Source organism: Triticum urartu, chromosome 6, assembly GCF_003073215.2.
Source record: "Triticum urartu cultivar G1812 chromosome 6, Tu2.1, whole genome shotgun sequence".
Taxonomy (NCBI): domain Eukaryota; kingdom Viridiplantae; phylum Streptophyta; class Magnoliopsida; order Poales; family Poaceae; genus Triticum; species Triticum urartu.
In genome coordinates, this window is record NC_053027.1 from 562,334,715 (window position 1) to 562,360,767 (window position 26,053).

General features: G+C 43.0%; 4 protein-coding genes and 1 long non-coding RNA gene across 10 annotated transcripts; 3 read left to right on the plus strand and 2 right to left on the minus strand.

Annotated features, from left to right (window-relative positions):
• Positions 1-6: 6 nt before the first annotated feature.
• LOC125513025 (cysteine-rich receptor-like protein kinase 10) lies at positions 7-1,560 on the plus strand. Its single transcript, XM_048678068.1, has 5 exons — positions 7-76; positions 154-364; positions 455-695; positions 773-923; positions 1,001-1,560. The coding sequence occupies exons 1-5, from the start codon at positions 41-43 to the stop codon at positions 1,301-1,303; spliced, it is 942 nt and encodes a 313-aa protein (XP_048534025.1). The 5' UTR covers positions 7-40; the 3' UTR covers positions 1,304-1,560.
• A 3,242-nt stretch (positions 1,561-4,802) lies between these two features.
• Positions 4,803-14,318, minus strand: LOC125515436. Of its 5 annotated transcripts, XR_007287007.1 has the most exons (5): positions 14,058-14,318; positions 7,713-7,876; positions 7,085-7,177; positions 6,660-6,849; positions 4,803-5,409 (listed from the first exon to the last, which is right to left on the minus strand). XR_007287007.1 is itself a non-coding variant. In XM_048680904.1 (3 exons), the coding sequence occupies exons 2-3, from the start codon at positions 6,717-6,719 to the stop codon at positions 5,083-5,085; spliced, it is 387 nt and encodes a 128-aa protein (XP_048536861.1). In that variant the 5' UTR covers positions 6,720-6,849; positions 14,058-14,318; the 3' UTR covers positions 4,803-5,082. The 5 variants fall into 5 exon arrangements, 1 of the variants encoding a protein (XP_048536861.1); XR_007287008.1 differs by lacking the exon at positions 7,085-7,177; XR_007287009.1 differs by lacking the exon at positions 7,085-7,177 and having other exon boundaries at positions 7,699-7,876.
• Positions 7,883-14,042, plus strand: LOC125515437 (G-type lectin S-receptor-like serine/threonine-protein kinase B120). The gene is made up of 6 exons (XM_048680905.1): positions 7,883-10,605; positions 12,115-12,296; positions 12,375-12,585; positions 12,677-12,914; positions 12,992-13,142; positions 13,220-14,042. The coding sequence occupies exons 1-6, from the start codon at positions 9,297-9,299 to the stop codon at positions 13,520-13,522; spliced, it is 2,394 nt and encodes a 797-aa protein (XP_048536862.1). The 5' UTR covers positions 7,883-9,296; the 3' UTR covers positions 13,523-14,042.
• A 2,702-nt stretch (positions 14,319-17,020) lies between the features above and the next one.
• LOC125515438 (G-type lectin S-receptor-like serine/threonine-protein kinase B120) lies at positions 17,021-22,098 on the plus strand. 2 transcript variants are annotated; one of them, XM_048680907.1, is made up of 7 exons: positions 17,021-18,557; positions 18,958-19,059; positions 19,186-19,367; positions 19,444-19,654; positions 19,747-19,984; positions 20,080-20,230; positions 20,312-22,098. In XM_048680907.1, the coding sequence occupies exons 1-7, from the start codon at positions 17,249-17,251 to the stop codon at positions 20,612-20,614; spliced, it is 2,496 nt and encodes an 831-aa protein (XP_048536864.1). In that variant the 5' UTR covers positions 17,021-17,248; the 3' UTR covers positions 20,615-22,098. The 2 variants fall into 2 exon arrangements, with proteins under 2 accessions (XP_048536864.1, XP_048536863.1); XM_048680906.1 differs by having other exon boundaries at positions 18,958-19,367.
• LOC125515439 lies at positions 19,282-22,191 on the minus strand. Its single transcript, XR_007287011.1, has 4 exons — positions 22,090-22,191; positions 20,382-20,525; positions 19,511-19,580; positions 19,282-19,423 (listed from the first exon to the last, which is right to left on the minus strand). It is a non-coding gene; the product is annotated as an uncharacterized LOC125515439 (long non-coding RNA).
• Positions 22,192-26,053: the final 3,862 nt, after the last annotated feature.

Here is a 26,053-nt window from a genome sequence, read left to right on the forward strand (position 1 = left end):
AGAAATTGTACTTGCAACAAACAATTTTTCTAACTCCAACATGCTTGGACATGGAGGTTTTGGCAATGTTTACAAGGTAACGTGAAATTTTCTCTTATAGAGCAACATAACAGTGTTTCCCTCTTGTTTGAACTAAAAGTATCAAGTGCTCAGGGGACATTAGAAGATGGTACAAAAATTGCTGTGAAAAGGCTTAGTAAGGGTTCTGGCCAGGGGGTAATGGAGTTCAGAAATGAAGTAATACTCATTGCGAAGTTGCAGCACCAAAACTTGGTTAGACTTCTAGGTTTCTGCATCCATGGAGATGAGAAACTATTGATATATGAATACTTACCTAACAAAAGTCTAGACGCCATGCTTTTTGGTATGTTCTGCTTACATCTTGACAAATTTCAGTACGTAATGAAATCAACCAGAATGGCTAATATTATCCCTCAATTGATGCTATTGGCAGCAGATGCCACAAGAAAATCAATGCTTGATTGGCCGATGAGATTCGAGATAATCAAAGGGGTAGCTAGAGGACTTCTTTATCTTCATCAGGATTCAAGGCTGAAGATAATTCACAGGGATCTCAAAGCAAGCAACATATTATTAGATGCCGAAATGAGCCCTAAGATATCTGATTTTGGTATGGCAAGGATATTTGGTGGCAATCAGCAGCAAGAAAATACCAACCGTGTCGTTGGCACATAGTAAGAGATATACTGCATGAATTATCTTTATGCATTATTCTTGTGCTTGACCAAAATTTTGTTCTGTGTTCAAACAGCGGTTACATGTCCCCTGAATATGTTTTGAAAGGAGTGTTTTCTGTCAAGTCTGATGTATATAGCTTTGGAGTTTTACTACTGGAGATTGTGAGTGGCTCAAAGATCAGCTCTGTGCACCTAAAAGCAGACTTCAGCAGCATTATAGCCTATGTAAGTAAAATGACATGTTCGAATTTCTGCAAGTATAGAAAATATATGCATCTTGAAAGGGTAAAGAATGGACGCAGGCATGGAGCTTATGGAAGGATGGGAACACACAGGATTTTGTTGACTCGTCAATTGTGGGGAGCTGCTCACTTAATGAAACTTCACGGTGCATCCATATCGGACTCTTATGTGTTCAAGGCAGCCCAAATGCGCGGCCACTCGTGTCATCAATCGTGTCCTTCCTGGACAATGGAGATATATCACTTCCAACTCCAAAAGAGCCCATGTATTTTGCAGAAGATAACTATGGTACTGACGGAGCAGCAGAAAATACTGCCAAGTCTGCAAATAACATGAGCATTACAGTACTGGAGGGACGCTAGCACCTAGCAGTCTAATTTCTGCATATTTGTATGTACTTTTTACAATTGTATACCGGATAAGAAACTGCATTTGTATTGAAGAAGTAGAAGCTTTGTTTTAATATAGATAATGTATTTCAACTCCTCCTACGGCAAAATGGGAGAGGTCAAAATGTTCTTATTAAAGACCCTTCTCACCAAGAATTTTGGATGCATAAAAGAAGGCAAGTTAAGCAGTTTTTTTTTGTATCCTTAAAGAAGGATAGTAGGACTCTATATTTCTTAATTTTGGATGCAATTTGTGTCTTGGTTACTATGGAACATTTTTTAAGTACAAGTATGGAAGTAAGAAATAGTCAAAGGTATCGGATATGTCACCTTATTGTATCAAAATATACACAATGCTTACCTGGAAGAAAAGACATCCTGTAGCACTGATCCAGAACGCTTAAAGTATACAATATAACCCTTAACTAAGCAAGTGCCACCGGTCCAGAAATGAGAAACTTATGTAGGAGAATGTGAACCCTTAACAATACCAAGGTTATGTGTCGCCTCTTTTTTGGGTTTCCGATAAATACCACACGCCGCTTGAACGAGACATTGATCAACTAACGTAGTGCCACTCTTTGAAATATGTTGAAATAAGCTTTCAGGGGAGCATTCAAACTTGAAAGGATAAGCTGATTTGTGAAAACTGAAAAATATGCCACTAGCATTTTCACAAACACCTTGTGCCCACTCTAGCTCACTGCTCATGGGCACCAACCGAGGACACCTCGGCTCGAGATCCCGTAACAAAGGCCAAAGGGCATAGGTTGTATGGCTCAATTGGCATGTAGAGCACGCACCTTTGAGAAGCTCTCGCTCCACCCGGACGGCCTCCGCGTCTTGGTCTGCTCCCAGTCCATATTTGCCGCCCGAGCCCGTACTGGCTCCAAATGTGAGGCCGGTAAGTGGGTGGGGGAGGAGGAAGAAGGTTGCGCCAAGCCGCCAATATTTTCTCCTCCTCCTCCTCCACCGGCCGGAGATGCGGCGCTCCGTCCCCCACCGTTCTGCTCCTTCCTTCCTCTCGCGCAGTTTTTTTTTTTTTGAGAAGAAGTTATTTTTTTAGGCAATCCTCTGGCGCAGCGCAGCTGGACCAGGGCCCAAGGGCTTTCTTTGGTGATTCGGCTCAGCACGGCCCAACAACCTAGCCAGGGTTATGGGCCTGGCATTCCACGCAGTTCTCAGGATTTCCTCAAAAAAAAAACGCAGTTCTCAGGAAAACGCAGTTGTTTCTTATTTAAAAAAAAAAAGGGAAAACGCAGTTTTGTACTGCATGCTCACTCGCTCTGTTTCATGCTGCTCAACTGTTTAAAAAGATCCACTAAAAAACTGTTTAAACCTTTATTTTGGAAAAAAAATAGAACAACTGTTTACGCCTTCATTTTTTCTTTTTTAAGATGTACACCCATAGGCATACAGTACTTGTATTCATAATAGTAATGATACAGAGATGAAATATATACATGCAACAGAAAACAAAGGAGGATACAAGCGGTTGTATTGCTACATACCGCCCTTGCCACAACTATCAAGCACCCACGACCTTCGCCGTCACTGGAGAAGGAGAGCACCAAAAGTTGGTCCACACCTTGTGCTGTTAACAAGCCACGATAGCCGCCAACCCCGGAAGGCTGGATCTAGTCCGATAAAGAACATTGGTCGGAGGAGCCCTCCGAGCCTCTTCAATGCCAGATCTGGGGCCAACTCCAACCCACCCTTCAACAGGAGGTTGGATCTTCCACGTCTTCTGCAAATCCATGACGGTCATTATCGTCGCACTCCAACATAAAAACGTATGTCTAGCACATCTACACATAAAAACGTACTGTCTCCGTCCCAAAATTTTTGTCTTAAATTCGTCTAGATATGAATGTATATAATGCTAAAACATGACTTGATACATCCGTATTTAGACAAATCTAAAACAAGAATTTTAGGATGGAGGGAGTATCACGATTGGCAATTTGGCTTTATTGGCGTACCATTATTTGGTGAATCAATACATTCATGGAGCTCTCGGAATATGTGGTACACAAGTTTACAAATGTGGAACATTACACCTCACGTACGTCAGTTCACTAGCCTCATAAAAACCTTGCGCTGAATGAAAGGACACTAGTGGTGAACACTAAAATCAGCATTCTACCAATCACATAACCACTTACAGGAAAACAACGAAACATTATTAAAAACAATGAAACATTATAAAAAACAATGAAACATGGAAGCAACCGTGGAAGCCAATCGACATGCATATAAGAGCAAGGGCAAGGACAATAATAGAGCCAACTGATGGCTATATCTTGTTGCCACATTATCTATAGCCAACATTATATAGTCGAAAATTCCCGGCCAAACAATGTATCAATTACTCCCTATCGCACCGTTTTCAGCTGCCAAACCCCCTGCAAGAGCAACTGGTTCTGAACTGCACATGTCATTGGTAGTCATTTTGTTGTTGGTAACAAAGTTTCATGCGTTATTAGCTAAACATATATATTCATGACAACTTCCTCTTGGATGAGTTGGACTTGGACTTTGTTATGCTTCACCTGTTACTCTCTTAGATGGCTTTATTTGTTCCGGAAAGCAAAGGAAATTTTGCTTGACAGGTTATACAAGCTGGGCGCTTAGTTATGTTTCTTTAGTTGGCTCTGGACAGTCTAGACAAATCTGCCTCCCCTGTAATGTAATATAGGTAGTGTAAATCCTCTGATCATCCCAAAATCAATTAGCAGAGATTTCTTTTCCGCTGGCGCAGGTTGGCATATTGATGTGGTACAAGTTCCTGCTGGAGCTGCAAATTTATTCGAGGCGTGAAAAAAGAAGAGTGCCAACCATCGATGAACTAATGGGTGATGAATGTATTCATCATTGGTGCATGCAACAATGAGCTAACTCATGCATATTGTTGGCGCTCCTTCAGTTGGGGGTACAGTCAATAGAATGATGGTGACTCCAACTATGCACGATGGAGGACGACCGAAGATTTTCAACAATGTAACAACGTAAGATGCTCGTGTTGGAGAATTTTCTGGTGTTCCTTTGAGAGAAGATATATCTCTGGCTAAATGTAACAATACGTTGAATCAAGCTGCAGTGATAGGCTTCCAGTCAGATATAAAAGGGCAGAACTCATTTAATTTGCACCATTTTCAGTCAGTCACATTCCAAGCAGAGAACTCGTCAAGAATTTGAATGACACCTGACCCTCCTGGCTGAACTGAGCATACGGCAGGAGTTTCTGAGCATATAAGATGGAAACAAAAAGGTGCACAATTTTCTTATCCTACACGGTCATCGCAGTCCACCTTCGCTTCCATTGATTCGGTCATAGTGATAAATTCAGAAAGTAAAGTCTATTACTGGAATGTTTCCCAAAGACCACAATTTGGGTCCAGGCAAGGCGGCAAAGACGCATTCTGAAAAGAGAGAGCCTCAACGACTAGTCAGGAATTTTTCCAGTAAAAAAGAAACAAGTCAAATATTTGAATATCCCAGGGCAAACAAATCAGCATATGCTAGGTGGACAAATAGGCAATTAATTACTCCGTAAACTGAAAGAGAAAAGCATGCGGTCAGATGACAGTACACACATAATTTAGCTAGACTGGAAGGTCCACACCAACCAAGTATTTTTAAGCTATCAATAACTAGAAATCAAAATTACTACTGAATGTGCCTCGCAGAGTCATTGCTCTAGCTCCTGCAAGCCTGTGAGCGTTATGATACTACCAGCATTCCTTGACATATCAGATAATTATCTCCAGAAATGAGGATGATCCATGCGCCAGTCGCTCCTTAATCCGGTGCCGGCTAGCTTTCTCCGCCTTGGATCTGTCAAGGTTGGTGGCGTTGCAGTGCCTGCATGGCAATTCACCCTGCAGCTTGATTATCAACAGCCCCACAGCTTGTTCCATGACAAGCCTTACATAGTTTGTCACCTTGTCTTCATCCTCGCACCCCCAGATCACCAGCAACTTCAAGTTCAGGTGCTTCAAATCCTTGGATGGCTCCCACACCACGTTGGTCTTCTCGGCAAAGTTCTCGGGAGTCTCGATACATGAATGTCGAGATAACTTCAAACAAGGACATAGAAAGAAAACAACCCATGTTAATTAAACTTGCCACCAACCCATGAAGGCCAACGTGACAACAATTGCAATTAAATATAAGTTTAGGGCCCTAGATTTTGGAGAAATTTGCATGAATTAAATCCTAGGTAAAGTACGACGGATGAATATGCTTCCGGGGTTCTTATGAAATTACAACTATATTACTCGTATTTCTTTCGACCAAGATACTTTGAGTAATAAAGAATTTTCATCAAGAGGCCAGGGCTTTCCTCATTTTCGAAAAAAACATAGGAAGAACTTTTGGAGAACTCTTAACATGAGAAATCGAGCAGTTTTTTGTTGTTGCATGGACATCGTCTCACAGCAAAATTAGAATGTGGCTTGTGTTGTATGCACTACTTTTGGTATTTGTAATAAGTTGGTGAGTGGTTGATCAACTTGCTGGTACGTTTTTAATGCTGAATATCCTTGGAACATATTATTGTAAAAGTGTAGAGTAAGTCATGTACTCCCTCCGTCCCATAATATAAGATGTTGCTGAGCACGCTCAGTTCCAGATAGAAAACTAGTTATGTGTTTGACATTGCCATTTTGTGGTGTATAACAACCAGTTAAAGTTAAAGAGCATGAATTTTGCAGTATGATGAGGGTTATGCATACTTGTGCTTCTATCAAGTTAATGATATACGTACTAACATGGATGGGTGCAAACTTTCTAGCTGGACAGAAGCTTTGCTGTTACAGTGAAGACTATTTAATATATAAACATATTAGTAACATTGTAACATAATCTCTCAGCTCAACTAATGTTGCAGAAGCCAACTCACCAAGAACGGCCTCTGATAATTTATATGGCTCAATTAGTTAGGTGTGACTACAGTATATCATCAACTGGGTTCCAATTGTACACTCTGGTAGACATTCACTCTCATTCAATGGATTTATTTCTAAGCAGATTCGAAGGGTTGCTGTTGCAACTTTTAAGACACTGGACTGAACAGGCATGTGGAGCTAATATAACTGCTTCTATAGACTGAACTAGATAAATTAATAGGAGTTCTCTGTTTAGTTCTAGTTTCAGAGGTAAAGTGACATTTCATCTGAAAATACGCCACCAATCTAAACATGACAAAAGAAGCCAAGAGAAAAAGGCTAAGTACGGGCACTTAGGCCTTTTCCACTGATGTAATCAAGACAGCAACGGCACTCGGTATATGTAGAAGAGTTTTATCCAGAAGACATGGCAGGTTTACCTGAATCATACTGTGAGGAACTCCAGCAAAACGGCCATTGTACTGCTCAATTCGGTTCATGATAGGAGCGATTTCTGGTTCATCACGCAGCAGGGTACCAGCAGAGTTATAGGGCTATGATAAACAGCGCAACTGGATGGCCAAAGGACAGATCCATGTAGACAGACACCCACGATGCAGTGCTCTGTATCTGTATACAAACAATACCATGTGACAAATGTCAGCTGAGGGGACTTATGTTCATAAAGAGTCCAGCAGAAAAATGTTCACCGGCAGTCTAACTAAACATCAACCCAGACACAACGCGAAGTCTAGCATCCAACCGAAATTAACCAAAGCAAGCATATAAGCATGTGAGGTTGAGCATTCATTTTTTACATAAAAGCATTCAGAGTTGGGCAGATGAAACGAGGCAGATCCAGTACCGGCAATTGACATGGTCGTGGACTCAAACACTGCACGAATCAATGCACTAACTTATATGGACAAGCATGTGAAGTTCCACAAGCGCACATGGCCTGTACATATAACAGAATGTCCATGAGCGATTAAATAAGCCACATGAAAATTTATGAACAAATGCGATCCGAAAATAGAACCTTGATAATATTTCATTATTACAGATGCACGCCACGATGAAATGCATGTCCCCGAACAAACTGGCATCAAATCGTCCCCAAAACCAACGAAATAGAACAAGGCAGCTAAGCAACTATCGGAACTAAGCATCAATTCATGTCAAATCAGCTCATTACAAGCCATGGAGGCGCTAGTAGAGCAGAGCCACCGCCTATCCGTAGTTCCGTACCTGCGTCCACCAAACTCTGTGAAACATTTCAACTAACCCCAACCCGAACGCAGGCCCCACATAGTGACGAAGCTAGCTGCAACGTCACGGAGCAATTACCGTGACTGCCAAAGCCTAACCGGAACGGCCCAGGAGGGGTGCCAAGCCCAATGTGCGTCATCAGCCGGGAGTGGAGGCAGTGAGTGGTACTTAACAGCTGCGAGTGCTATGTGGTGGGTATCGATAGATCACCGGACAGAACGGACCGTCTTTGGGTGTGTATCTTCTCTCCCACCTCCCGGCTCCTTCTCCCGATCCCCTTTTCTTGCTGAAACCCTAGCTTGTATCTGTACCCAATCGAGAGACCTAAGCACCATAGGTCGAGAGATCCACCGTAGACTCGTGTCATTTGGTACTCATTTGGAATATCCTACACAAAGGGTAGATAACCACTTGTCAGTCTGCAGTAAACCCATGCCCGTTGCCAGGAACAATCTCGGAAGCTAGAGAGTCAGCTATGCCATGGCTGCAGTGCTAGATGAACATAGTTATTAGTTTTACACTTCTCAAAATGAGCTTATCAGTACTCTGGACATTCGCTGAAGAAAGCAAGTGGTAGTTCTAGTGCCATATGCGTCAGCAAAACAAGGTCAGATGATAACTTGCAGATCGATGTCCCAGTCAGTTGAGCATAAGAATATCTGCTGTAACTACCTTTGAGTTGCTACAGTGTTACTCCCTCCGTCCGAAAATACTTGTCATCAAAATGGATAAAAAGAGATGTATTTAGAACTAAATATGATTGTGCTTTCATCTAGATACATCCCCTTTTATCCATTTTGATGACAAGTATTTTCGGACGGAGGGAGTACCCATGTGTGCAATTTATACAGAGTTGCTCCAGCCTTGCCATCTTAGCAAGTATATGATTGTGCTTTCACCTCCTCCAGTGCAAAAAACATTTCTGTTATAAATTTATGATAGAAGAAATGCACTGTGAGCAAATCGGCAATAACATAAACGCATAGCGAGCTAAACATCCTTTTCAGGTGATATGCTCTTTTCAGACAGTTGTTCTTGCAAAGCTAGGGGCGCAAACGAGGGCATGACTGCACACTTAAATGCATAACTGGCAAGCTTCTATAATTGCAAAGACCAGAACGAATATGTGAGTCCACCCACAGAGTTTGACCTCACATTTTTAAGAAACAAACACAAGGTCCCTTTGTACATCCAGTCAGGGTCTAATGATGTTAACCCAAAAGAAAAGAAATTGTGTCCTGCTTAATGAGCTGATCTGTCCCTGTTTTTAACCTGTCCAGTTAGAGTTTACATGGTCAAACATGCAAGTCCAATGGGAAGACCATGGAATTTCCTGCACCACTGATGTTAACATTTAAGTGTAATCTCATATGTGTACGGTCAAAAGATAGGTTCGTTTCAAAAAAACCATCTAAGCATACATACCAAAACCAGAACAAGGGGTTTGTTCTGTTCATAAACATATGTAATCCAACTAAAATAGTACCAGCAGCCAGCACATTCAAACAAGAAAACCCAGCAGTCACACCTAAAAGAAAAAGTAAATGTCTATTATAATTTGCTGAGGAAGGGTAGTCCGACATAGTCCAGATGATAACAACCACAACCCAACATTTTCAAACTTCCTAAATATCTCTTCTTGACTCCTTCCAAGGTTCCCACTTCCCCATTAGTTCCCTGTGGGAAAAGCACCGCAAATAAATGCTTCACTGGCTCTGCCTCTCCCAGGAGTTCTGATTTGCATTGTCCAAAGATAACTCATCCATTGCTTTGCTTCCATTATCTCAGTTCCATAGTTCGCTACAGCAATGGATCCCCTTCCCATACACACAATCATCTGCCTTGTTTGTTGGTCATTTGGTTTATTGCCATTTTATGTATCATCCAGTAGCCGCCTTCTTCCCAACAAGCCGCTTTCCGCTGGTAGCACCATCACCTCCGACGATGGCACTTTTGCCCTGGGATTTTTCTCCCTGTCCAGCTCCAGCACAAAATATTACTACGTCGGCATATGGTACAGGAACATACCCGAAGACAACATTGTGTGGGTTGCCAACCGTGCTATGCCGATAACTGATCCTTCTTCTGCAACACTCGCCTTCACAAGCGGATCCGATCTCGCCTTGTCAGACACCAGTGGCCAGCTTCTCTGGACGACAAACATCAGCGCTGCAAGGAATTCATCGTCAGAGGCAACTGGTGGAGAAGCCACGCTTGATAACAATGGGAATTTTATTCTTCGGTCATCACATGGCACCATCTTATGGCAAAGCTTCGATTACCCGACCGACACTCTCCTTCCAGGTATGAACCTCAGGATCACCCACAAGACGCATGCACTACAACAGCTCATCTCTTGGAGAAACCCCCAAGACCCATCCCCGGGCAACTTCTCATATGGTGCAGACCCTGATGAGTTTCGGCAGCGTATTACATGGAATGGCTCAGCACCATACCGGCGAAGTCTGGTATGGAATAACAATTTGGTAGTAGGGAAGTATGTTGAGAGTATCAAGTCCACAATTTACTATACACTGCAAACTATTGGTGATGAGATCTACGCTTCCTTTGGACTACCAGTACCTAGTGTCTCACTAGTGCTAATGAAGATTGACTACTCAGGCAAGATAAAGACACAAATCTGGAATAGCAACAGCTCCAAATGGACTGACCAGTATTCAGGACCTAACCAGGAATGCAACAAATTTGGTTACTGTGGTCCATTTGGTTACTGTGACAACACACAGCCTATTGTGACATGCAAGTGTCTTGATGGCTTTGAGCCAAACAACAAACAAGACTGGACGACCCGCAGGTTTTCACAGGGATGCCACCGGATGGAAGCACTAAGATGTGGTCAAGGGGATGGCTTCTTAAATATGTCAACCATGAAGATTCCCGACCAGTTCTTGTATGTCAAGAATAAAAGCTTAGATGAATGCATAGCAGAATGCACAAGCAACTGCTCGTGTACGGCGTATACTTACACCACTATGAGAACTAATGCTATCGATGAGGATGATACTAGGTGCCTATTATGGATAGGAGATTTGATTGACACGGAGAAGTTCATTGGACAAGGGGAAAACCTCTATATCCGAGTTAGTGGATTGAGTGGTAAAGTTTACTGTTTCTGTTTCTCTGCTTGCTTTATTAGATATACTCCTCTATTTGTGTGCCCAGTGGAGCTCCAACAATAACCTCCTTAGTTCTATGTTCAATGTGAGTACAAGAAAGGTTTAACTCAGTAGTGACGGAGAAATATTAGAGGGTGAACTTGATAATGCCATTATGATGGAACTGTTTGGTGGAACATATATGCAGTCTGTAAATCACTACAATCTTTTTTTATACGAAAAGATAATAGCTTATCCAATTAGAGGGTGCTGATTAGGAGCCACTGGATGCAGAATGAAAATACGAGCATGCAGGGGTTGGCAATATCCCAGATCATGTAAAGCATTTCTATCTGAATAATTATCAAGGAACAGACTCTAATACATGTTTCAGACACCTGAGGTGTCCGCAAAGATTTGGCCAGCCACCAACACAGTTGGTCCAAAGTCTATAATTCAATATATATCTGATCTCAGTCAATGCATAGGAAGTGAGCCTAACTCACATGGGCGGAAGAGTGAATGTCAATCATACCACCCTGGTTCGAGCCATATTTCATTGAACTTGAATTTGAGTTACTGTCTATTTCCTATTGATAGAAAATGTAGTTGCTCCTACAAGTTCGTACAATCCATGTCAATATACAAGATATACCTATAGAAGGAAACCTTCAAGTTCAGGCATAAGTCATTTATGCCATCCGATTATGGCCCTGTTTGGTTCGGCTGTGGATTTCTAAAAGCAGCTGTGAAAAATCTGCTGTGGGAAAACAGCTGTGGAAAATCTGATGTGAAAAAGATGTAGCTCATTTGGCAAACCAGCTGATACAGCTTTTTCAGATTTTGGCCCGCAGCGGAATCAGATTTTGGAAAGCACGTCCTGAGCTGCTTCAGCTTCTGGTTCAGATTTTGGCAGCGGATTTCTGAAATCGGATTCTGTTGGGTTCGCCCTTTGGTTCAGATTCTGCTGCGCGGCAACGGAATCTGTCGATAAAAACTGAACCAAATAGGGCCTATATTACATAAAAAACTTGGGCGTGACAACCATTCCATCCAGTTCAACAAAACATGTTTTGCCGGATTTTAGTTTGAAGTATCAAGCCGAAGTTTTGTATTTCCCAAATGTTACCATACTCGTGATGCAATTGTTCATGTGAGAAGTAGATTGCTTGAGAGTCGAGACTATGTGCATGTAGCTCATACTTGTAAGAAATATTTGGTTTGTGAAACTAACTATTTAGCAAATGTGTAATCGTGATTGCTTACAGACTGAATTTTGGCAGATAAAAACCGGAAGAGCAATGTTTTAAAAATTACACTGCCAGTCGTTTCAAGTTTGCTCATAATCATATGCGTGTGCCTTGCTTGGATCTGCAGCTTTGGAGGTAAAACACAGTGCCATACATTCTCGGTGTATTTCCCTCAAGCATGTTTGCGAAGGCCAATGCTATTCCATATTTCTATGTGATATGTTCCTCTACTATAACGTTTGCATCAATGTTCCTGACAGGCAAACAAAGAAACAAGAAAATTTGGAAGAAGCTGATGTCAGGAACTTCAAGCACTTCTACTGAACTTCGTGATGGAAACTTAAAGTATCCTTTTATTAACTTCAAAGAAATTGTACTTGCAACAAACAATTTCTCTAACTCCAACATGCTTGGACATGGAGGTTTTGGCAATGTTTACAAGGTAACGTGGAATTTTCTCTTATAGAGCAACATAACTGTATTTCCGTCTTGTTTGACTTAAAAGTATGCAAGTGTCCAGGCGACATTAGAAGATGGTACAGAATTTGCTGTGAAAAGGCTTAGTAAGGGTTCTGGACAGGGGGAACTGGAGTTCAGAAATGAAGTAATACTCATTGCGAAGTTGCAGCACAAAAACTTGGTTAGACTTCTCGGTTTCTGCATCCACGGAGATGAGAAACTATTGATATATGAATACTTACCTAACAAAAGTCTGGACGCCATGCTTTTTGGTATGTTCTGCTTACGTCTTGCCAAATTTCAGTAAGTAATGAAATCAACCAAAATAACTGATTATCCCTCAATTGATGCTACTGGTAGCAGATGCCACAAGAAAATCAATGCTTGATTGGCCAATAAGATTCGAGATAACCAAAGGGGTAGCTAGAGGACTTCTTTATCTTCATCAAGATTCAAGATTGAAGATAATTCACAGGGATCTCAAAGCAAGCAACATATTATTAGATGCCGAAATGAGCCCTAAGATATCTGACTTTGGTATGGCAAGGATATTTGGCGGCAATCAGCAGCAAGAAAACACCAACCGCGTAGTTGGCACATAGTAAGTGGTATACTGCATCAATCATGTTTATGCATTGTTCCTGTGCTTGACTAAAATTATGTTCTGTGTTCAAACAGTGGTTACATGCCGCCTGAATATGTTTTGAAAGGAGTGTTTTCTGTCAAGTCTGACGTATATAGCTTTGGAGTTTTACTACTGGAGATTGTGAGTGGCTCAAAGATCAGCTCGGTGCACCTAAAAGCAGACTTCTCCAGCATTATAGCCTATGTAAGTAAAATGGCATGTTCAAATTTCTGCAAGTACAGTAAATATATGCATCTTGAAAGGGATAAGAATGGATGCAGGCATGGAGCTTATGGAAGAATGGGAACACAAAGGATTTTGTTGACTCGTCAATTGTGGACAGCTGTTCACTTAATGAAACTATACAGTGCGTCCATATCGGTCTCTTGTGTGTTCAAGGCAGCCCAAATGCGCGGCCTCTCGTGTCGTCAATCATGTCCTTTCTGGAGAATGGAGATATATCACTTCCACCTCCAAAAGAGCCTATGTATTTTGCAGAAGATAACCATGGTGCTGATGGAGCAGCAGAAAATACTGTGAATTCTAGAAATAACATGAGCATTACAGCACTAGAGGGACGCTAGTGCCTAGCAGTGCCGTGTGTACTTTGTACAACTGTATACTGGATAAGAAACTGGTATTTGTCTTGAAGAGCAAGAAGCTTTGTTTTAATATAAATAATGTATCTCGACCCCAGGAGCCCACGGAAAATGGGAGAGGTCTCAGTGTTCTCATTAAAGACCCTTCTCAGCAAGAATTTTGGATGCATAAAAGAAAGCAAGTTAACCAACCAATTGAAATTTTGTACACTTGCAGAAAAGGATAGTTGAATTGTATATTTTGACATTTTGCATCCAGTATGTCTGTTAGTCAGAGCACCATAGAGGTTCCTTTCAAGGGATAAAAGACAACTGGTGATTTGTGGAAAACTGAAAAACATGCCAGTGGCTGGTTTCTTCTTCCAGGCATTACCGCAAACACCTTCTACCCACAACTCTAAGCTCACTGCTCACGGGCATCATTCATCTACGACAACCTCAACGCGAGATTTCTTCCATTAATTCGCATCAAATAGGGTGCAAGAAACAACTAGAGAGTCGTATGGCTTAGAGCACGCACCTTTGAGAAGCTCTCGCTCCACCCGGACGGACGGACGGCCTCGCCCGCTAAGCCGTCGGCGTGGCGTGGCGGCGCGTCTTGGCCTGCTCCCGTCCATATCTGCCGCCTGAGCCCGTACTGGCTGCCAAATGTGAGGCCGGGAGGAGGAAGAAGGTTGCGCCACCATCATTTGCTCCCCCTCCTCCTCCCGCCGGAGATGCGGCGTCTCCGCCCCCGCCGCTCTGCTCCCGTCGACCAGAGATTTTTTTTTTAGACAATCCCGTCGACCAGAGATGAGGGCGCAGCTGGACCTTTCGGCTTTCTTTGGTGATGATTCGGCACAGCCCAGCCCAGCCCAGCCAGGGTTATGGGCCTGGCACTCCACGCAGTTCTCTATCTGTTTAAACCATTTTTTATCAAAAAAAAAAGATAAACCATTTTTGTTTTCAGAAACAGCACAAATGTTTACACCTTTTTTTTCATCCTTGCAAAACAATACCTGTTTCTACAACAACAACAACAAAAAACGTAAGACAGTTCGCATTTTTATTTTATTTTGGACAACGCTAACGCCCACACGTGTGGTGAGAGCCAAACCCACCCACACGTCCTATAACACACAGACTGCGCCAGGTCACCGCATGCATGCGTGTGAGAATCTTTTTAGATTTTCAGTTTTTAAAATATTTTATCTCTTAAATGAAAAATCCGATTGAAGATCCGTTTTCGCCATTAAATCCCTCGTGACAAGATCTTCGAAACTATATCTCATATTAATATATTTTGACGATTTTTTTGATTAAAAGTTGCCATTTCTATTGCACATGAATTGCCATGATGTTTACTTGAAGTTGCCATGATATGTTTCAGTTATTTTCTTCTACATTTAAAAGTAAATTTGACATATTATAAAACGGGGAATTAAGAAACTAGACTTGTAATGAACCATAAACTAAAATTGTCATGATACATGCACTTCAAATTGCCATGGTTCATACAAAAAATAATTTTCATGGTCAAAGTACTGAAATTGCCATAATAAAAAAACTAAAATTGCCATGCTCTACAATCTAAAATTGCCACATGGCAACTTTAGTTTAAGCACTATGACAACTACAGTGTAAACATCATGGCAACTTTGGAGAATTTTTTTTTCGTCGAAACATATCAACATTGGGTCTAGTTTTGAAGATCACATCGAGGCGGATTTAATGGTGAAAACAGATTTTTAATTTGATTTTTTAATTAGGAGATAAAACATTTTTAAGCCGAAAACCAAAAAGATCTCTGCTGATGTCATATGTTCATACATGGCAAAATGAGTGGTGATGGAGGCGTGTGGGCGATGTGCATGATGCCACACGTATGGGCGTTAGGTTTTTCGTTTATTTTTTGTGGGGAGGTTGGCATTTTTCTTTAACACACTGGGATGGTAATACAGACCAGATCCCCTGATGTTGGTAGTGCACGTAGCAGGTAATGCCAGAGTGTCGCGTCCATTTCTGTGTTGACTTCATTGTATGTAGTCTATAGTCATACAGTACATGAGTTAAAAAGTGCATATGCATACAGAGTTTTACATTTAATAATATTCCTATACCACATAAAGAGAAGCTTGCTCTCATGATCTTGAAGCAAGTAATGGCTTGAAGGACAAAGGAAGCTCGCACACTGGCCCATATGGTCACTTTAGGAAGCTCGTCACTATTCTTACCGATTACCTCCCAGGACTCCCCTCTTCTCTGGAGTTGAGCGCTTCTTCTTCCCGCCCTTTGAGTTGTCATCATCGTCGTCATGGTCAGAGTTGTGGTCCGAGTGGGAATCATGGCCAGAGTCTGAATCAGAATCGTGGTCGGTGTCGGATCGCCCCGACTAAGATGTACTCACCCGTTGCGCTTTCCACCTAGAGTGTAGGCAATTAACCGCTCCTGCCAGGGTTACCCGTGCACATACTACATAGCCATTCTTCCTCTTCTTGCTTCTTTGGCCAAATATGTTCTCTGCTCCAGTGATACCCAGGCGTGCAACTTGTACAGGGTTGCTCCAGCCTTGCCATCTCAACGAGTATATATGGTCGTGCCTTCCCCTCCTCCTATCCAGTGGAAAAATCATTTCTGAGTAATACATTTGCGATGGAAGAAGTGCACTGTGAACATCTGCAATAGCCTGATGACTAGCATAAGACACTGAATACTTTTCAGATACATAGTTGCACATGGCAGCTAAAATTTTCGTTTTTCTTGCAAAGCTTAGGGACGCAAACTCGGGCACGACTACACACTCGAACGCGTGGCTGGCCAACTTCCATACCTGCAGAGACCAGCTGGGATAAATGTGTGACTCCACCCAGAGTGTTTGGCCTCACATCCATTGTACATCCGGGTCAGGGTCTAGTGATGTTTATCAGACAGTTGCACAAGACTGCTAAGAAATCCCTCTTTCTTGCGAAGCTAGGGGCGCAAACGAGGGCATGACTGCACACTTAAATGCATAGCTCGCAAACTTCTATAGTTGCAAAGACCAGAGTAAATATGTGAGTCCACCCACAGAGTTTGACCTCACATTTTTAAGAAACAAGCACAAGGTCCCTTTGTACATCCAGTCAGGGTCTAATGATGTTCTTCTGAAACCCAAAAGAAAAAAAAAATGTGTCCTTAATCTTAACAACCTATCCAGTTATAGTTTACATGGTCAAACATGCAAGTCCAATGGGAAGACCATGGAATTTCCTGCACCACTGATGTTAACATTTAACTGCAATCTCATATGCATTACGGTCAAAAGATAGGTTCGTTTCACACACAACAGACATCTAAGCTTACATACCAAAACCAGAACAAGGGGTTTGCTCTGTTCATAAACATATGTAATCCAACTAAAATAGTACCAGCAACCAGCACATTCAAACAAGAAAACCAAGCAGTCACGCTTCAAAGAAAAAGTAAATGTCTATTCTAATTTGCTGAGAAGGCTAGTCCGACATAGTCCAGATGATAACAACCACAACCCAACATTTTCAAACTTCCTAGTAAATATATATCCTTGACTACTTCCAAGGTTCCCACTTTCCCAGTAACTTCCTGTAAGAAAAGGGCCACAAATAATATGCTTGACTGACTCTGCCTCTCCCAGGAGTTCTGATTTGCATTGTCCAAAGGCAACTCATCCACTGCTTTGCTTTCATTATCCCAGTTCCATAGTTCGCTACAGCAATGGATCCCCCTCCCATACACACAATCATCTGCCTTGTTTGTTGGTCATTTTGGTTATTCCCATTCTGTGCATCATCCGGCAGCCGCCTTCTTCCCGACAAGCCGCTTTCTGCTGGAAGCACCATCACCTCCGACGACGGCACTTTCGCCCTGGGATTCTTCTCCCCGTCCAGCTCCGGCACAAAACATTACTACGTCGGAATATGGTACAAGAACATACCCAAAGACAATGTTGTGTGGGTTGCCAACCGTGCTATGCCGATCGCTGATCCTTCTTCTGCAACACTGGCCTTCACAAACGGATCCAATCTGGCCCTGTCAGACACCAACGGCCAGCTTCTCTGGATGACTAATATCAGCGCCGCAGGAAATTCATCGTCAGAGGCAACTGGTGGAGAAGCCACGCTTGATAACAATGGGAATTTTATCCTTCGGTCATCACAGGGCATCATCTTATGGCAAAGCTTCGATTACCCGACCGACACTCTCCTTCCAGGTATGAACCTCAGGATCACCCACAAGACGCATGCACTACAACGGCTCGTCTCTTGGAGAAACACCCAAGACCCATCCCCGGGCAACTTCTCATATGGTGCACACCCTGCTGAGTTTCTGCGGCGTTTTTCATGGAATGGTTCGACACCATACTGGCGAAGTCCAGCGTGGAATAACTATTTGTTAGTAGGGCGGTACGTCGAGAGTGTCAAGTCCACAATTCACTTCACACTGAATACTATTGATGATGAGGTGTACATTTCCTTTGGACTACCAGAACCAAGTGTCTCCTTAGTGCTACTGAAGATGGACTACTCAGGCAAGATGAAGTTACGAACCTGGAATAGCAACATGTCCAAATGGACTGACCTGCGATCAGAACCTAAACAGGAATGCAACAAATTTGGTTACTGTGGTCCATTTGGTTACTGCGACAACACGCAGCCTATTGTGACATGCAAATGTATTGATGGCTTTGAGCCAAACAACAAGCAAGACTGGACGGCACACAGGTTTTCGCAGGGATGCCACCGGATGGAAGCACTAAGATGTGGTCAACAGGATGGCTTCTTAAATTTGCCAAGCATGAAGGTTCCCCATGAGTCCTTGCATGTCAAGAATATAAGCTTAGATGAATGCATAGCAGAATGCACCAGCAACTGCTCCTGCACAGCGTATGCTTTCGCCAATACGAGCACCAAGGATATCAATGGGGATGAAACTAGGTGCCTATTATGGAACGGAGATTTGATTGACACAGAGAAGCTCATTGGACAAGGGCAAAACCTCTATATCCGGGTTCATGGATTGAGTGGTACAGTTTACTGTCTCTGTTTCTCTGCTTGCGTTGGTAGATATACCCTCTATTTTATGGGAACAGTGGAGCTCCAGTAATATCTCCCTTAGTACCATTTACAATGTCAGTACAAGTAAGGTTTAAATTAGTAGTGGCGGGCAAATATTAGAGGGTAAAGAGTTGATAATGTCAATATGATGGAACAGTTTGGCGCAGCATATATGCTGTCTGTGAATCACTACAATATTTTTAATATGAAAACATAACAGTTTATCCAATTGGAGGGTGCAGATTAGCAGCAACTGGATTCGGAATGAAAATATGAGCATGCAGGAGTTAGCAAGAAGTATTTGGCTTGTGAAACTAACTATTTATAAAATCTTCAAATCATAATTGCTTACAGACTAAATTTTGGCAGATAAAAAGCGGAAGAGCACTGTCTTAAAAATTACACTGCCAATCGTGTCAACCTTGCTCATAATCATATGGGTGTGCCTTGTTTGGATCTGCTATTTGGGAGGTAGAACACAGTTCCATACTTTTCTCCGTGTATTTCCCTTGAGCATGATTGTGCAGGCCAAGGCTATTCCATATTTCTATGTGCTATGTTCCTTTATTATAATGTTTGCATCAATGTTCCTGATAGGCAAACAAAGAAACAAGAATATTTGGAAGAAGCTGATGTCAGGAACTTCGAGCACTTCATTTGAACTTTGCGACGGAAACTTAAAGTATCCTTCTATTAGCTTCAAAGAAATTGTACTTGCAACAAACAATTTCTCTAACTCCAACAAGCTTGGACATGGAGGTTTTGGCAGTGTTTACAAGGTAACGTGAATTTTTATCTTATCGACGAACATAACTGTATTTCCATCTTGTTTGACCTAAAAATGGATGTGTCCAGGGAATGTTAGAAGATGGTACAGAAATTGCTGTGAAAAGGCTTAGTAAGGGTTCTGGCCAGGGGGTACCGGAGTTCAGAAATGAAGTAATACTCATTGCGAAGTTGCAGCATAAAAACTTGGTTAGACTTCTCGGCTTCTGCATCCATGGAGATGAGAAACTATTAATATATGAATACTTACCTAACAAAAGTCTGGATGCCATGCTTTTCGGTATGTTCTGCTTACGTATTGCCAATTTCAGAAAGTCATGAAATCAACCAGAATAACTGATATTATCCCTCAATTGATGCTATTGGTAGCAGATGCCACAAGAAAATCAATGCTTAATTGGCCAACAAGATTCGAGATAATCAAAGGTGTAGCTAGAGGACTTCTTTATCTTCATCAAGATTCAAGGTTGAAGATAATTCACAGGGATCTCAAAGCAAGCAACATATTATTAGATGCCGAAATAAGCCCTAAGATATCTGATTTTGGTATAGCAAGGATATTTGGTGGCGATCAGCAGCAAGAAAATACCAACCGCGTTGTTGGCACATAGTGAGTGATATACTGCATGAGTGATCTTTATACATTATTCTTGTGCTTGACCAAAATTATGTTATGTGCTCCTAACTGGGACATGCTTCAAACAGCGGTTACATGTCACCTGAATATGCTTTGAACGGAGTGTTCTCTGTCAAGTCTGATGTATACAGCTTTGGAGTTTTACTACTAGAGATTGTGAGTGGCTCAAAGACCAGCTCTGTGCACCTAAAAGCAGACTTCCCCAGCATTATAGCCTCTGTAAGTACAATGACATGTTCGAATTTCTGCAAGTATAGTAAATATGTGCATCTTTGAAGGGATGAGATATGATGAATGCAGGCATGGAGCTTATGGAAGGATGGGAACATAAAGGATTTTGTTGACTCATCAATTGTGGAGAGTTGTTCACCTGATGAAACTATACGGTGCATCCATATTGGACTTTTGTGTGTTCAGGACAGCCCAAATGTGCGGCCACTCGTGTCATCAATCATGTCCTTTCTGGAGAATGGAGATATATCACTTCCACCTCCAAAAGAGTCTGTGTATTTTTCTGAAAACAACAATGGAAATGATGGAGCAGCAGAAAATACTGTAAATTCTGCAAATAACATGAGCATTACAGTAGTAGAGGGACGCTAGTACTTAGCAGTCTAATCTCTGTATACTGGATAAGAAACTGGTAGTTTTGCCTTGAAGAACAAGAAGCTTTGTTTTAATATAGATAATGTATTTCAAGTCCGGCAGCTCCAGCAAATGGAGAGATCTAAATGTTCGTATTAAAGACCATTCTCATCAAGAACTTCAGATGCATAAAAGAAGGCAAGTTAACCAGCTAAATTTTGTATGCTTAAAAAACAGGTAGTATAGCTGTATAAGTGTATAACCAAATTTCATTATACTTAAAGAACGGGTACCACGCACGGCCTCCCGGTCTACCATCCTATTTGTTATATGAACTAACAATTATCTACTATCTAACTCCAAGCCGATTGTTTCTTAATCTAGGCCAATTGTCATTTCGACTGAGTAGAATGTATATTGTAGTAGTAAATCCTGTATTACTTATTTACAGCAGCAGTAGGCAGCTGGTGTGAACATGTGGCTGCAAGATTCAAGATAAGCTGCCTGGACAGGATGAGATAAGCTGCCAGGATAGAATATGTCAGGATAAAATTTAATGATAGGCTTGACTGTCAAGTTATGCAAGTTTTTGCACAGCTTAAGTCGGTAGTGCACCCTATAAAAGGGCATGTATCCCATCGTTGTAAAATAAGACAGATCAAGCAATCCATTTGAGCTTCACAAAACTAGTACTCACCGTGTGCTCCTCTCTCTCAAGTGTGCGCGTCCGTGAGCCAGCTCCCCGAGAACTCATAGTCTAGCCCCAGAGCACTCCAGCTTCAAGTAGTACAGTATAATACAGGAGCACTTCAGCTCACACTCTGCTCGTGTATCCTCTGTTCGTGTGTGTACTAGTGCTTCACTGGTGTGTGTGCTACTCGGGCCAGATATTCTGTCCCCCTTAGACTAGAATTACTAGTCTGTAATTTGGGCTAACATATAGTATTATCTTAATTTTGCATGCAATGTGTCTCTTACTCCTAGTTACTATGGAGTTTTTTATAAGCACAAGCATGGAAGTAAAAAATAGTCAGAGTTATCAGGTAGGTCACTTCATTGTGTCAGGCTAAACAATGTTTGTGAAATCCGACAGAAATCATGTAGAAAAGCAACTTCAAATCACATTAGAAAATATACACAACGCTTAACTAGAAAGAAAAAAAGGCATCCTGTCGCATTGATTGAAAGTGCGTAAAGTATACTGTAATACTGTATAACCCTTAACTAAATTAGTGCCATCTGACCAGCAATAAGAAACTTATGTAGGAGAACGTGAACCCTGAACAACACCAAGATTATGCGTGGGTTAAGCACTCCGCCATCCCTCCTGTCCCCATGCTTCAGTGTGCAACACATTTGTTAACAGAAATATGAGAGAGACAGTGTGTCAGACTAAGGGATTGAAAATTGAAAAACAGGTCAGCAGCTGGCATATGGGTTCCACTAATCCACATCACAAACACCTTGTGTCCATTCACAATTAGAGCACGCACCTCTGAAGCTCTCGCTCGCTCCCGCGCCCCGCCCGGACGGCCTCGCGCGCCACGCCGTCCGTCGGCGTGGCGTCGCGCCTTAGCCTGCTGTGCTCGGCGTGGCGTGGCTCCTGTGCTGGCGGAAATGTGGCCCGGAAGGAAGGGGGAGGAGGAAGAAGGTGCGGCATTTTGTCCTCCTCCCGCCGGAGATGCGGCGTCTCCGCCCCCGCCGTTCTGCTCCTGTCGACCAGACCAGCTCGTTCCCCTCGCGCACCTGGACCTTTCGGCTTTCTTTGGTGATTCGGCCCAGCCCAGCCCAGCCCAGCCCGCGTTATGGGCCTGGCATTCATTCACGCGGTTCTCAAACAGGGGGAAGAAAACGCAGCTTTGTACTGCCTGCTTTCATCTAAACAAAAAGTATGGAGGTCAATACTGGATGGACGAGATACATTCTTTCAAGGACTTACAAGGAGAATTGGAGACGGAAATACTACATGAATCTGGGAGCACAACTGGTTACCCCATCAACATAACATGCGTCCTATAGTGAGCAGAATACACAGTCCGCCGCAGTTCGTTGGGGAACTGCTCCTTCCCAGCGCAGAATGGAATCGTGACATGATATCAAACGTCTTCGTGCAGACTGATGCAGCAGCTATTCTGTCTATTCCTGTTTGTACGAGACATATACAAGACTTTTGGTCCTGGGTACACGAGAAAAACAGAGTGTTCTCAGTCCGTTCTGCATACCGGATGTTGGTCACCACAAAACTGCGACGAGAAGCCTGGCTAGAAGGCAGAGCAGACCCATCCAATACCGAAGGCGAGTAGAAAGCTTGGTCAAAGTTGTGGAAGATAGATGTCCCTTCAAAGATAAAAATCTTCCTCTGGAGACTAGCCCAGCAGTCTATCCCAACTTCAGACCTTCTCCATCATCGTAATATGTCTACGGTGACGACATGCGGACTATGCGGCAGCGAGGACTCTTGGCAACATTCCCTTCTACACTGCCATGCTGCTCGGTGTGTGTGGGCACTGCAGAACCCCGACTTGGTCGAGGCAATTAACAGCATCAGGGAGCCTGATGCTAAACGCTGGGTCTTTGCGGCCATGGATACAATCCCTTCCAATGAATTCACTCAAGTTCTGGTCACTCTTTGGGCCATCTGGTATGCAAGAAGGCAAGCTTTGCACGAGAATATTTTTCAAAGTCCCCAAGCCACACATATTTTCATCATAAAATACTTGCATGAGTTGGAGGCGTGCAAGCCAAAACAGAAAGCTGCTCCGCTACATGCAGCTCCAAACAGGTCACGCCCAGCTTGGATTCCTCCTCCGCACGGGGTGGCAAAGATTAGAGTGGACGGAGCTGTGTCAAGGGCAGCTGTTGAAGGCTCCGTCAGCGCGGTCTGCAGGGACTCGCAAGGACACTACTTAGGCTCCTCAGCTATGAAGATCCCGGGGATGAATGACCCAGCGACGCTTGAAGCTTTGGCATGTCGGGAGGCGATGGCGCTGGCCCTGGATCTTGGACTCACGCATGTGGAAATAGCATGTGATAACAAGGGGGTGGTTGGAGACATCAATCAAAGAATAGGAGGAAATTATGCTGTCGGTGGTAAAGGAGATAAACGCTACCTTGAATCAGTTTTATCAGTGTACTTTCATTTTCGAGGGTAGAGGGACAAATTTAAAGGCACATAGCCTTGCCAAACATGTTTTTGGGTTGGATTTTGGACGCCATGTATGGCTACTGAACCCATGAAATTTGAGATGTATGCCTATAAACATTATTGAGCAATAAAGAAAGTATGTTTGGACGCAAAAAAAAAATCTAAACAAAAAGTACTGCATGCTCGATTCTCAAAAAAAAAATGCACTGCATGCTCAGTCGAGACGTCTCTGGTGACTTCGTCAATCTTGAAATGATATGCCGGCTCAGTCTCTCGGAGATGCTCATAATAGGGTATGCGTGTGTGTTCATAGGGATGAGTGTATGCGAGTATATATGAGCATCTGCGTCTGTACCATGTTCTAAAAAATGTACTGCATGCTCACTCGCTTTGTTTCATGCTGCTCCATCTGTTTAAACCTACCCCTCAAAAAACTGTTTAAACTTTTTTTTAAACAGCACATCTATTTAGAGCCTTTTTTGTTAGACCAGCCTTGACAAAACACTCCCTGTTTCTAATCTAAAATAAAAAAAGTATAACATGGTTGACATTTTTCTTTATTGGCGTTTTCCTTTAACACGGTTGCCACTACAGTACAACTCCCTGATGTTGGTCGTGCACATAGTAGGCATTGCCTTCATTTCTAAATGCAAGACCTTTGATCGAACTGCCAAAACATCTTATATTCAGAAACAGAGAGTTTAATACCGTGTGATGCGCTTATTTGTATGCGGACTTCATTGTCTGTAGGCTATAGCCAGATACATAACTTTAAAGTGCATGCGCGTACAGAGTTTTATGGCTAATACATGTTTAAAGATAAGCTCGCTCTCATGATCTTGAAGCAAGTAATGACTTGAAGGGCGATGGAAGCTCGCACGCCCATATATATTGTCACTTTAGGCAGCTTGTCGTTCTTCTTACCGGTCACCTCCCAGGACTCCCTTCTTCTCTGGAGCTGAGGGCTTCTTCTTCCTGCCCTTTGAGTTAGCGTCATCACCATCACAGTCAGAGCCCGAGTCACAGTCGTGGCCCGAGTGGGATCGGCCATTGTCGTCATCGTCGTCGCCACCATCATCATTATCATCATCGCCACCATCATCATCGTCGTCGTGATCATCGTCGCCATCATCATCATCATCATCATCACCACCACCACCACCACCACCATCGTCGTCGTCGCCGCCGCCATCATCATCATCACCACCACCACCACCATCATCATCGTCGTCGTCGTCGTCGTCGTCATGGTGGTGGTGGTGGATCTTCTTTTTGTTACTCCGGTGAGGGCTAGGCTTCTGGCCTTGCTCCTCCGCTGATGCCAAGTCCACTAGATCGCCAACAACAAGCTGAGGCTTGGCCACCGCTTTCTCCTCCTGTTTGCAGCAGTGCGCCGGCAGGGTGGACCCGCTCTTAGTCCCCGCCTGGTCCGTCTGCATGGCCGTAAGCGACTTCGTGGCGGCGGAGGCAAGCAGAAAGGTGACGGCGAGCAACAAGGTGGCCAGGCAGGTGGTGGCGCGCCCCATTTGTGTGTTCGGTGAGTGTGAGCTCACGCGCGTTGGCAATATCTAACATACACCGTGATGTGCATGAATCCTTGTGGCATCGAGTGCAAGGTATATATATGTTTGTTGGCTTGGGAATGTGGAGGACATTATGGAGTTGAAAGCTAAGCTCTATAGTGCGTTGGTTTGGTTTTCATTGGAAGGGTGAGTCACACCTCGGGTGGTACATTATCTCCCTTTTTTAACATCATGCGTACATTATCTCCTCATTGTTTTTATCCTCCACGAAATATCTCCTTGTTTGTGTTGAGCTAAGATTTAGTGCGCCGAGACTAGGAAGGAACTTGTGCACTCACCCGTTGCGATTTTCCACCATGATGCTCATATAGTATAAACTGTGATTTTTTTTATAAAGGGCCTTTTTTTCATTCAAATGTTATATCGAATGACACAACTGCGACGGGTGAATATGTGGCCTTTACATAACCAAATGCACATAGCCAACAAGTCATAGAAAAAGCATAAGGGATGGGGGGAGGGTTGTACCGTGAGACATGCGCAGAGCGCCGCCGGCCGCAGGTGGTGGTGCCAAGCAGAGGGGCAGAGCAGGCAGGCGGTTGTATGGAAGGAAGGAGGTGAGGTTGAAGATGAATAGTGCCCTGATGTGTTTTTGGCCGTTGGATCAAGATCAAGTGGTCCTGGGAAAAGTGACCGACGCAAAAAACATTTTCAGCTGCTTAATCAGTACACGCTCCCTTTTTTTAAACCAGACTTAAGAAAACACCACTTGTTTCTACAAAAAAAACC